This window comes from Chinchilla lanigera, unplaced genomic scaffold (genome assembly GCF_000276665.1).
Source record: "Chinchilla lanigera isolate Chin_1 unplaced genomic scaffold, ChiLan1.0 scaffold00019, whole genome shotgun sequence".
NCBI classification, from domain to species: Eukaryota; Metazoa; Chordata; class Mammalia; order Rodentia; family Chinchillidae; genus Chinchilla; species Chinchilla lanigera.
The window spans coordinates 20940120-20953257 of record NW_004955420.1 but is presented as its reverse complement, the minus strand read 5'-3'; the positions used below and the strand labels follow the sequence as shown (position 1 = coordinate 20953257).

The following is a 13138-nucleotide window of genomic DNA, read 5'->3' as shown; positions in this document are numbered from 1 at the left end:
GAACCTTCAGGAAGTGGGGCGGCTTGTGGCATGCTGGGAGGAGGTGGAAGTTTCAGGAAGTGGGGCAGCCCATGTGGCATGCTGGGAGGAGATGGAACCTTCAGGAAGTGGGGACTAGCAGACCATGTGTTTCTGTCACAATGTACTGTGCCATCAAAGGTCCAAGCAGCATGGCCAACCAACTGCTGACTGAAACCACGCGCCAAACAAACCTTTCCTCCTTCCAGTTGTTTATGGTAACTTTGTCACTGCAGCAGAAAGCTGCCTCACACAGATATTCACTAAGTATTTGCTGAACTACTCATCACTGTGCAAACAGTTATCAAGGACTCACCACACATACAGTACGGTATTTAATGGGGGCAAAAGGTTATGAACACAGGAGAGGGTGTACACATCAAGCCTTAAGTCTCCCAGTGATGTGGAAAACTGCTACTCACGTCAGCTCCTTCTAAAGATTTTTTCAGCACGGCAACTACTTCTTCTTGGAAGGCAACTTCATCCACACATTTTGGGCGGCTAGGGGTTGGGGTAGAAGAGAGGTTATCAGGTATATTATAGTAACCACAGCGAAGTTCCAAGTGTTCCTTCCACTAAATCCATTCATTCTTATACACTGGTAATGAAATGTGAAACAACTGCAAGTACAGGGAAACCTCATTATTTACCTTAAGCAAGTACATATTGAAGGAGTAAAATAATTTTTTTACCTAAATTTGCACTGCTCATATCAAAAATTGAACAAAAGTTTATTTTATTCAATTATGTTTTTCTTTTCGGAGACAGTCTCACTATGTAGTCCAGGCTGACCTCAAACTCACAGGGATCCTCCTGCCTCAGGCTCCCTAGTGCAGGGATTACAGATGAGTGCCACCAAGCCCAGTGGATTTTATTTTATATATCACAAATAACAATGGCTAAAAATTAAAATGAACACTTGCCAAGAAAGTAATGCTGTATACAAGACAAGGTCATGAGAAAAGGGAAAACTCACTTAACCTTAGGAAAGGTAACCATTATAGTTAATATATAGATTTAATATGTTACTTGGTTAATACCCATTTTTTCTATCTCCTAACTACATCAAAAGAGGGAGACCTATTCATTAAGAACTAATTGGGGCTGGGGATTTAACTCAGCGGCACAGTGCCTGCCTGGCAAGCACAAGGTTGTAAGTTCAATTCCTGGTACCGGAAAGAAAACAAAAACAAACAAAAAAAAGAGCTAATGAAAAATAAGTGAAACTAATATGAAGTAGAATAATACACAATTTTCTTTTTTCAGTTTTTTGAGATAGGGTCTTGCTATGTAGCCCAGGCTGGCCATGAACCCAGGTGATACTCCTTCCTCCACCTCCCAAGTGCTGAGATTACGGGTGAGCAACGCTACGCCTGGCAATAATTTTCATTTTAAATCATTTATTGATGATTTTCATTGAAGCCAGAAAAAAGTTAAACCCCCAACCCTAAACTAATCCAAAGCACTTTGATCCTTCTTTCCCTCCCTCACTCTCTCCTTCTCTTCTCTTTCTTTTACTTTTTAAATTTTTTGTTTTCTGTCTTTTGAGACAGGGTCTTGTTATGCAGTTCAGGCTGGCCTTGAGCTCACCTTGTAGCCCAGGCAGGTCTCAAACTCACAACGATTCTCCTGCCTCGGCCTCCCCAGTGCTGGGATTATAGGCATTACTTTTTACATTTTTATTTATTTAAAACATTTTTCCCCTTTGTTTCTTTTTGCAGCACTGAAGACTGTACCCAGGGATACTTTTACCATTGTGCTACAACCATAACCTTTATTATTATTATTTTAAATTCTGAGACAGCATCTCCCTAAGTTGCCCGGACAATACCTGAATTTGCCTCAGCTTCCTTCAGCGCTAGGATTATAGGCGTGTGCCTTCATGCCTGGCTCAATTCATACTTTTTTAATTACTCAGGTTAATGGCACACAGGAAGTCTGTCAGTGTTTATTATTAATAGGAGTCTCACATTCTGATACTCAAGGATTAGACAGATAACAAACATGAAGAAGAAAGATATAAGGCAAGAGAGGACAGCAGAGACTACAGCAAACTGAGGCCTATGTGACCCTCCCAAACGGAGAAGCGGTGCTCCAGTGTATCCCGGTGCTGCCTCTGAGAACTTGCACCCAGCTGATCTGATGGGATAAAAATCTAGATTTGTGTGGTCAAATACTGACTTATCTTTTTTTTTTTTTTTTGGTACTGGGGCTCGAACTCATGACCTTGCCCTTGCCAGGCAGGCACTTATGCCACTGAGCTATATCCCCAGCCCGAAATACTGACTTATTATATCCCTTAGTTAATGACAATTTAAGTGTCCCTTCTTTCCTGCAGTCTGGGAACCGAACTCAGGGCCTCACATGTGCTAGGCAAGTGGTCTACCACTGACCTATACACCCCCAGCTCTCAAGTATTGTCTATGCAAAAAATGTATAAACCAGTCAAACGCAACAATTTCCACCTAGTGTATTAGTAATAAAAGGGGGGGTTAGATTATCTGGATTTAAGTACAATTCTTGAGCAAGTATTTAGAGAAACTCTGTTGTCTTTACTTCTGTACCAGTTTTTCCAACTACTGACTTTAGTTATCAGGGTCTTAGTTCACCTATAAAAAAGGGAATTAAACTATATCATATCTTTCAGTTGCAAGGTTCTATGACTTACTTAATTGGGTGATTTTCAAGGACAGCATCTTAACAAAGCAAATAATTCTCCTTACATAAAAAATGTGATCAGAACTACAGGTAATTTATTAGTTATTTCAACAAAAACGCAAACGTTCTTACTATTTTTCCACCCACGGAACGGGTTTGGCTTTCTTGCTCTCTCCACTGCTCCCTGCAGCGGCAGCGGCAGTGACGCCTCGATCCTTGGCTGATGGTGGTTTCGTACTGACTGATGTTCCTTTTAGAAATGCCTGCATGGTTATTTCACCCTGACCAGACACAAGGAAACAAAGGGAAATCTTTCTGAAATCAGTGTGAAGAAGTTCGGTCTGAAGGCACACTTAGCTTTTTGCAGAGACAGCTGTAATTGCTCAACAGACAACGCTACTCCTGTTGCTCTGAATACACTGCACTGAGGGCTGAAGGTCATAAAAGAAGCTAAAGCCCTTAAGGAACTTAGAATCTATAGTAAGGGAGACACAGAACAAGGAGAAATCACATTAGAAAAAAATGTTAAAGAGTTTCAAATGCATTGACAAAATGTAATGTCACTGATGCCCAAATTGTATCCGGGCCTGCTTCCACTTCAGTCATGGGTTTAACTCTAGCTCACACTTTGAAATGGACTCAGCAGTTAGGAGCGATGGGACACAAATGAGAGCCTTTGCTACTTTTCTTGGGCCTAGCCCTCTCTACTCAAGAGCCTGTTTTGCTGGCAAACCAGTGTCCACCTTCGGAGGGTTTTTTTTCTTTTGGGTTGGGAAGGGAGGATGGAGGACTCCATTATTAAAAATGGAACATGGTAACATGTTCAACTGAACTCAATACACAAAAGGGGAATTTCTTAAATTCCTACAAAAGCAGGGAGTGGTGGTGAACACCTGTAATCCGAGCACTCAGGAGGCTGAGGCAGGAGGATTGTTGAGAGTTTGAGGCCAGCCTGGGCTACAAAGTGAGCTCAAGGCCAGTCTGAACTGCATGGCAAGACCTTGTCTCAAAAAGACAAAAAAAAAGAAGAAAAAAAAAAGCTTACAAAATCCCACAAAGAAGACAGTTACTGCTAACACTTAGGTGAATACTCTTTCAGGTTGTCTGCAGGATTTCTTCTTTTTTAATAAAGCATCATTTGCTTAAATATCCCTAGCACTAGGGGCGATTTTTTTGTTGTTCTTTGAGCCCAGATCTGGCTATGTAGTTCAGGCTGGTCTCAAACTCAGTATATTACCCAAGCAGGCCTCAAACTTGCAGCTACCTGGGATTACAGGCATGCAGCTACCTGGGATTACAGGCATGCACCACAATGCCTTAGTGACAATTCTACTCTTTTTTCTTTCCCATTGCTATACGTCCAGCGCCTGGAACAGTGTCTGATATGTGCTAGATGCTCCATGACATCCGGTGAATGACGTATCACCTGAGATTCTGAAAAAGGAGCTAAAGCCTGTTCCATAAGGCAAATGAGTTAAACGAAAGACTGCAAACACGTAGTTCTGCGCTTGGCACTTGGCTACATACTCAATAAAATAATTTAAAAATATGCACACTGTTAACACCTGTAACCAGCCGCGGCTTTAAAAGCTATTGGATTACCCCATCCTTGCCCCGGCTGCTAAACGGGTATACGTCCCGAAGCAGAGCTCTGGGCGATGCTGTACGGAGGCACCGTTTCACCCAGAGCTGCCGGGTGGGTGTGACCGGCTTGCCAGCCTGGAGCTAGCGCGGCGGTGGGAGAGCTCAGAGCAGCACCAAGCAAGGAAGGAGAAGGCCAGCTCTGTATTTCTGCAGCCGATCACCTGCACACCGGCTTCCCGCGCGGGACCCGCACAGCCAGGGCCTTTCGGCGGCTCCGAGGGGTGGCGAGCGCGTCCTCGATGGGTTTCCGGAGGTTCCGGATGGGGAAACGACGAGGTGGTCGCGAAGTCTCAGATCGGTCCCCCTGTGCGGGAATAACCGGCCAGGAGAGTTAGAGCCGCAGCGGTGCCCCGACGGCCCGCATTTCCCGCCACCCCGGCCGCAAGGCAGGGCGGGAACGCGGCTGTGGCGTGCGTCACTTCCGGCGCGCGCCGCGCGGACGGCCGCACTTTCCCACGGCGCCTTGCGGGAGCCTGAGCTGCACAGGCGCGTCAGGGTCTCTATCCTGCAGCCGCATAGGCAAGGCGGTGCACGTAGTTCCACCCTGAGCCCGCACGTTGCGGTGTCCCTCGAGACGGCAGGGCGCGGACCCTCGAGCTCCCCCGTGCCCGCTCGGCGCTCGGGCCCCTCGGCGGGGATGCTCGGCGCGGCGGGCGGGGCGGCACGCGGGCGTGGGGACGCCGCGGTCCAGCAGGGGCCGCTGTCGCTCTCGGCTCCCGCCTGCGCTGCGAGTTTAGGGACGCGGCCCCGCGTGTGGGCGTGGCTGCGGCGACACAGTTCTGCGGGAAGCCCGCTTCTTACCCGAGAAGGACGGGATTCGGGAGGGTGGAGTCCGTCTTTCGCCGGAAGAGGGTGTCGCGCAGCGCTACCCTCCGATTTGCTTGATGGTGGAGCAAACTGGTTTAAGGGCGCAGACCGCTGAAGGCGGCTTTCCTTGCCCCCTTGAGAGCACGAGTCTTATACCTGTAGTAGTGTCTGCGTGTCGGGAGAGCGAAGGTCCTCTTTGAATATCTCATTTCCCCCTCCGAATCTAGCCGTGCGGGCGATCGATTAAGGGTACGAGGTGATAATCGTATTGAACCCCACCGGGGTTGTGCACTGTGGGCTCTAGGCAGGTGTCTGGCTACCACTCTTATGTTTCCCAAGAGCTAAACAAACTTAGCTCTAAATGATCCTTAATCCTGTTGAAACCCGATCCTTCTCAGTGCTATCCTTTGCTAGTTACTTCCTTCCCCGCCATCCTTTGCTAATTACTAACGCGTAAGGTTGATCGGCATCTTAGCGTGAATGAGTAAGTTTGATTTGGCATAAATTCAATACGATACTCATGGTTAACGTTACATATTTATTAATTTGTCTTGCATCAGATGCTAATGGAAGCTCAAGCACTGTGGTTTACGCTGGTGATTCACCAAGGGAGAGGCTGGAAAATGCCCATAAGTGTCTTTATAAACTAGACGTTTAAGACAATGTGATGTGTGTTATGCAGAGGAAGTAGGGAACTGTGAGAATATACACCTCACGCCTAACCTAATCGAGAGTTTAACCAGATTAACTAAAGGGTCTTTATCCTACTTTTAAATTCCCCAGGGCCTCGCTGGGGATATAGCTCAGCGGCACAGCACCTACCTGCAAGTTGAAGGTCCTAAGTTCAATTCTTAGTACAGAAACAAACAAACAAAAATCCTCAGTTCCACAGGGCCTGGTAAATTCTCTGTATTGTACCATGTAAAGCACACAGGTTACCTATATATGGTTACTAGTTTACATTATCCTAACTAAACTGTATAATTAATGTTTGTAAATTTTATTGTATGAAAGTTATACCTCAATAAAGTTGATTAAGCAAAGATCTGTGATAATAGGCTGTCCACTTGTCACTTTAACAAATAGTGCAATCACAAAGGAAGTACCCCGTCTTACAGCTAAGAAAGCCAAGGTGTAAAGTGGCATTTGTTCATTCTGGCTGTTGTAACAAAATGCCATAGACTGGGTGGCTTATAAACAACAGAAATTTAATATCTTACAGTTCTGGAGGCTGGGAAGACCAAGATCACGGCGCTAGCAGACACAGTGGTGAGGGTTTACTTCCTCATGAATAGTTGTCTTCTCGCCCTAACTTCGCATGATGGAGCTCATTTCCTGGCCCCATTTATAAATTTATAATTTATATATAATTCATTCACGAGGGCTCCACATTTATGACCTAATCACCTTCCCAAGGCTCCACCTCTTATACCATTACCTTTGGGGTTATTTCAGCATAGGAATTTTGGAGTAACATAGGCCATAGCAAAGGTCAATAGAAAAAAATCCACCTGGCAAAGCCAGGATGGTGACTCTAGAGACAGGGTGTTATGGTTGATACATTGTGTCAACTTGAGTCTAGAAGTTTAACTAAGTAACTCAGCAGTTCTACATCCTGGGGTGAAAAGGACATTCCTTCACTGCTCTAGGATGTTGTTCATTGTGTCAACTCGAGAAGTTTAAAAGTTCAACTAAGAGATTCAGCAGGGGTCCAGGGTCCTTACTTTGTAACATCCTTAGCTTGTGGAAGAGGAAGGTACAGGGATGGTGTGGGTGTGGGTGGATAGCTGATATACAACATAAAGGGAAAAGAGGCTTACTTCCCCCCTTTTTTGCTCTTGCTGCTTTTGCTGTCTCCTGCTGCCTTGAAGTGTTGCCCCTGTCATGCCACCCTGCCTTGGAGCCAGCTGATTACAGACTGAAACCTCCACAACTGAGCTAAATAAACCTTTCCTTCCTTAATTTTGGGTGTCAGGTATTTTGTCTCAGCAACAAGAGAAAAGTAACCAAGACACAGGGCAAGTTCACAGCTGTCAAAGAAGTGTCTTATGCTAATTAAAAGAAAGACCTGACTGATTAACTATTCCAGCAATTGGTTTAAAAAAAATACCAACAAGGGCCGGGAATATAGCTCAGCGGAACAGTGCCTGCCTGGCAAGTGCGTGGTCCTAAGTTCAATTCCCGGTAGGAAAAAATAAGACAACCCCCCCCACCATTCTCCAGGCATATTCAGTTCTTAAATGGGATCATAAACTTAGTGATGAGAGACTGAGCTGGATTTCAACTTCCGCTTGCCCCTTGGGTGACCATTCCATTCTTACAACTACAGACTGCATCCTAATCCAGGAAGTTCATAAATTTATGTGCCCACCAAGCATGGTCTCTGTCTTCGTATTATGGATATGCAGGTGCCTATGTAATTAAAACAGGTGATAGGTTTACAATAGCTTTTATTTTTTAAGTGGATATTTATTGTTTCTATTGTTACTATTATGGGCACGTTTACAGCTTTAGTGTGTTGCCCTTTGGGACAGACAAGACAGAACTGTATCTGGATTCTATCTTATGGGGCCACTAGGAAAGGGAAACACTTGAGTGGAAAATGAAAAGAGCTGTTGAGTTGGGAAGGCTTAGATAGCGGGAGGCAGTGGCATTTTAAAATCAGAACGTGCAGGTGTATCAGGCACTCTGGTGGGCTACCCTCTGGGCTGAGATACTCCCTAGCTGCTGGGGGTGTGACAGCTGAGGGTTCTTGACCAAGTCTTTATCTACCATTTGTCCTCTGCCAAACTGAGCCACTTTGTCCAAAGTTGCATTCCTTCCCTGGAGGAGGTCACCTCCACGGAGTAGCCCCTTTGCCCTCAAGTAGCACAATTCTTTTTTCTTTTTCTGAGACAGGGTCTTGCTGTATAGTTCAGATTGACTTTGAACTCACTATGAGCCCAGACTGGCCCTGAACTCACAGCGATCCTCCTGCCTCACCCTCCCAAGTGCTGGGATTACAGGCATGTGCCACCATGCTCAGCCAGCACAATTCTTAAAAGTTATCTCAACTCCAGCTCTCTGTTGCACCTGCATCACAGTACAGTTTCTTCTACCGAGTCCTGCTTCCTACATCCCTCTTAGTTCTTTCTGAGACACACACACACACACACACACACACACACACTTGCATGCAAATCTGGTGCAAACACGTTTCTTAAGGGATTCATCCCAGAAGTAGTCCCCGAAAAGAGCTCTCTGTTTGCCTAGCATGTGTGAAGCCCTGGGTTTCATCTCCAGCACTGAAAATAAAAAAAAAAAGTCTCTAAAGGGAATTTCAAAACTGGGTCACCTGCCATCCTGCTGGTGATGAGAACTCCTTTGCTGGTGGTACTGAAGTACTGACAGCTCCCTGGCATACTATGGCAATTGTTAAAACTTTTACAGTTTTAACAATTGGAGATCTACAATATAAGGGGAAAAGAGGCTTGCTTCTTTTGCTCTTGCTGCTTTTGCTGTCTCCTGCCTCCTTGAACTGTTGCCCCTGTGCCATGCCACCCTGCCTTGGAGCCAGCTGATTACAGACTGAAACCTCCACAACTGAGCTAAATAAACCTTTCCTTCCTTAATTTTGGGTGTCAGGTATTTTGTCTCAGCAACAAGAGAAAAGTAACCAAGACACAGGGCAAGTTCACAGCTGTCAAAGAAGTGTCTTATGCTAATTAAAAGAAAGAGCTGACTGATTAACTATTCCAGCAATTGGTTTTAAAAAATGTCACCAAGGGCCCGGAATATAGCTCAGCAGAACAGTGCTTGCCTGGCAAGTGCATGGCCCTGAGTTCAATTCCCGATAGGAAAAAATAAAACAACTGCCCCCACCATTCTAGGAGATGCAGCTTGGAAGTTTTAGGAAACAGTAATTACAGGAGATTTGGAATGGGGTAGTCACTTAGGGAGAGTGTCATTAATTCATTAAAGACATTAAAAGGGTGAAGGTGATCATTGATCAATATAAGACCAAAGATGAAAGTCAAAGGACCTACTTGGGAGTATACAAAATGATTCATATATCCTACAGAGGGGGAAAAAAAAAATCGGAGCTCAGTCTCAGTTATATGAGCAGCGGAGGAATTATATAAGTTCCAGAGGAAGCTAAATTCCCAACCTTAGCAAATCTGCTACACTGAGGTCAACGCTCCGACTGGGAATGCTAGGATGCCGAGACGTGAAGCAGAGCCATCTCTGTGGATGAATTTGCTACTCTTAAATTTCTAGATTTCCCTGAATGCTCTTGGTCTACAGAAGCAGCCCATCCCTCCCTGTTAGAGGCTGATGTTCCGCTGTTAGGGATGAATGTCGAAGTCTGATGACGTAGAGGCTTCGGTCCTGGACAGCAACACACATTTCTTCTCACTGCACTTGGGTTTACCCCTTTCCCATTCTGCCAGCACTCAAGGAGAGAGAATTGTCCACCAGTGAGGACACCTTGCGGTAGGGAGCATGAGGCGAGCCCTGCAGTCTGCCTACAGAATGTAGGGAGCGTTACTCGTGAGCAACCAGCAGAAGGAGAAGGACTAGGCTGGGTGCGTGGATGTGATTGGTCCATGGGTGCTAGACAAAAACGGGCAATAGTCTCTTAGGTATATTCTCCTAGTGGCAGCACCTGCTCATTCACTCTGTGAAGAGACAGAAGAGGCCCGAGGCGAAGGAAAATAGAGACCCATGGGAGTGGGCTGTAGCTTGGCGGGATGGTAAGGGACTTGATAGGGGAAAGGTTGGAACAGATTGGGGACAGACGTGTGTGGAGAGGAGGCACGGAGGCACGTGGTCCGAGGCAGTGTGAATGGAGCGTGAACATCTCTGTAATGTATGTTAACCCCCAGCAGAGGGCGTCTCCCACGCAGCAGGCACCGATCAACCAGACAGAATGACTTTTCCATTTGTTGCCAGCTAGCCTCTGTCCTCAGCTGCCCTGGTGCTGGCACAATTAGGTCCGTGAACAGGATAGCCATGGGAGCAGAGATGAATGCTGTACGTGAATCCAGCAACTGGGGCTGCTCCAGCATTGCGCCACCCGAAGTCCACCCTGCCCTGCATGCGAGCCAAAGCTGAGCGCTCCTCTCCCGTCACGGCACCGTCCCTCAAGGGGACCACCCAACCTTTTCCCCACACAGAAAGAAAACATCACTTGTTTCTCCCAGAAATAAAATTCTGCTCTTTAGATTATTCTACAAACCCTTACTCCCTAGACTAGAGTAATGCTTCTCCAAGGGCAGTGAAGGGGCTTGTCACTCAAACAACTCGGCTATTCTCATTATCCAAGGAGCCCGGGACCTCACTGTTGCTGGGGATGGCTGTGGTACTTTTCGGAAGAGCTCTGGTTCTTACTTTGTGCATCGCTTCCCGGCTCCAGTGCAGATCCCTCAGCCTGCTAGCACAGATCCTTCATCCCACTGGGACAGACTTTCTAGCTTCCACCACTGACCTTTGGCCCTTCCCAGCACAGATCCATGAAACAGGCCTGCATGAGACATTGTTGTGGGCTCTGGGCCTCCAGCTGGACTCATGGGAGGCATTGTTATGGGTTCTAGGTCTTCAGTGGATGCATGCAGGACATTATCGTGGGATCCAGGCCCTTAGCTGGATTCTTTGGTCTTTAGTGTGTGGACAGATTTCCTGCACTCTCTATTTATATATGATCCTTTGGGTGACTGTTATAAATAATCTTATAAAATATGTGTCCTGTGTTATATTGTTCCCCTTGCAAAACCCCAAACCATGACAACCACATTACAATGTTCCAGTGAAGCTGGCACTATGCCCTAAGTTATAATGGGAATGAAAAGCATGAGGCTTAGATAATGACAAAAAAACCATGTCTACCCAGAGAGTCATACAGGCTCAGCTAGTGTTTGGAATGGGATCAAGAGAGTCACCAACGGGTAGGACACAGCAGCCTGAGAAATCAAGCAGGGAGGTGAGCTGTGTGGTCTGGAACACACCGTATGAGCAGCATCAACTCCAGTGCTCACGGGGAGGCTGTGGGGAAGATCAGGCCCATCGGGAAGGAAGCTTCGTAGCAGTAGCACTCCAGCGGGGATACAAGGCCGATGGCCTGGTCCCCGAAAGAAATCAAGACTTTGGTTGTTTTCTAGCGACTGGGTGATGCCACTAATCACGCGGGTAAGGAAAGGAGGTCTCAGGAAGCTCTGAAGATGGCAGAGCTGTGTCTATGCTTCTTTGTGGTGACTTGGAGCCTGTTTTGAGAGATTCGTGGATAGAGGAGGGAGAAGGATCTTGGAGAGCGAGAGTAGGCCTCAAATACCTTGCATCTTGTGCTAAGTGAGAGGGGCCACTGCAGGTTGGCTCGAGGCTGGGTGTCATTCTTATAGCTGGGAGGACACCGGAACCCAAGTTGTGATGACCGTCCCAGGGGTGTGTGAATACCTGCCGCCCAAATTTATATCACTGGGCTGCTCTCTGTCCTGTGTGCTATCTGTGCGGAGGAAGGGGAATTTGGCGGGCACATGAGTAACACTTCGCTGGGTATTAACAGAACTGGCTGTTGAAATCTGCATGCATTCAGAGTCCAGGCGTGCTGGGAACCCAGGAGGAAGTGTGAGAGAAGCAGGAGAGGATGCCAGGACCAGGGGAGCCAGGGACTGTGGGAACCTTTTCTAAATGTAAAAGAGAGGGGCCAGGGGAATCTCACACCTGTAATTTAAATGCATAGTTACAGTATTTTATGTGTGCACTGGCCCAGTGCCTGTAGTACTTGGTGACTGAAATATGTACATGAAATAAAAATTGGCTTCGATATGAGTCCTAATTTTTCCTCCCTTTTCTCCTGAAACAAGTTTCTGAATGAAACAAGGAAAAAAATTGCTGGCTTAGGTAAATTATTTTTTCTTCTTTAAAAGAAATATCAAATTTTCTGATAGTTCATGTTGATAATTGATTCTTAAAAGCATATTACAGGGGGCTGGGGATTTAGCTCAGTGGCAAAAGCGCCTGTCTGGCAAGCGCAAGGTCGTGAGTTCGGTTCTCGGTACCAGAGAAAAACCAAAAAACCAAAAAAAAACCAACAACAACAACAACAAAAAAACAAAAGCATATTACAAAGCTTTTAGTTCTGTTTTTGTTTTTATGAGAAAGACTCTAATTCCCTCTTGGTGATTATTAGTAACTCTGGTTCTTCTTGGCCCTGGATTGGTTTGAGAGGGAAGTAGACATGTCAGAGACATACTTGTGTAAATGTACAAGCATTTTTTTTCCTTCCTTGGCAGTGGGAATCGAACTCAGGACCTTGTGCTTGCCAAGCAAGGCCCTGTGCTCCTGAGCTACGTCCCCAGCCTAAACGTACAAGCTTAAACTCTGTCTCCTGGAGCAAAACTGTGAAAAAGGGTGGGTCTAGGTGAGTAGCCCTGATTGATCCTGGGTTGCTAAGGGGCAGATTAGGCAGAAATTAGCTCTGGAATTTAACTCCCACAAGGAAGTTTGGATAAGTTAACTCGACATTTCTTAAAAAATTTTCTACCATTGGTAGTGCTTCAGTAGAACTCAGGGCCTCCTTATGCACACTAAGCAAGCACTCTACCACTGAGCTACATTTCCAGCCCTTTAAAAAAATTATTTTGGGAGAGGCCTGGAGGACACCAACATGAACAAGTTCCAGTCATAACTTTTAATTCAAGAGTTTAATTTTACCAAAAAAATTTGAAAATTTCTATTCAGGTTATTGGAATTAGTTATTCAAAGAAAAAAAAGGGGAAGAATCCTGCTGTTTTCAGTGTGTCTTAATTTCATTTTTGTAAATATTGAGGAATTTCAATTATGAAAAAATCTTAAAAGATACAAGTATATGTACTTTCATTTCCTGTCTTAAAGATTTTGAGTTATAATACTATTTTCACATTATTTCAAGTATGCTGTGTTTTGAAATGAGATACCATTTTTTCCCCAATATAAATTGTTTTCATAAAAATCTGGTATTGGTTGTGGCCTAGTGCCTTGGGTTTCACAGACTTTT

The 13138-nt window shown here is 45.6% G+C and overlaps 1 protein-coding gene across 1 annotated transcript in view; it reads right to left on the bottom strand.

The window, feature by feature from the left end:
* The window catches only part of Rfc4 (replication factor C (activator 1) 4, 37kDa), a 19297-nt gene extending 14588 nt beyond the window's left edge, over positions 1-4709 (bottom strand). The window contains exons 1-3 of the mRNA XM_005383263.2: positions 4482-4709; positions 2809-2957; positions 441-519 (exon numbers count right to left, since the gene is read on the bottom strand). Of these exons, the coding sequence (XP_005383320.1) occupies positions 441-519; positions 2809-2945 (216 nt within the window). The 5' untranslated portion in view covers positions 2946-2957; positions 4482-4709. The remainder of the gene's footprint in view (positions 1-440; positions 520-2808; positions 2958-4481) is intronic.
* Positions 4710-13138: the final 8429 nt, after the last annotated feature.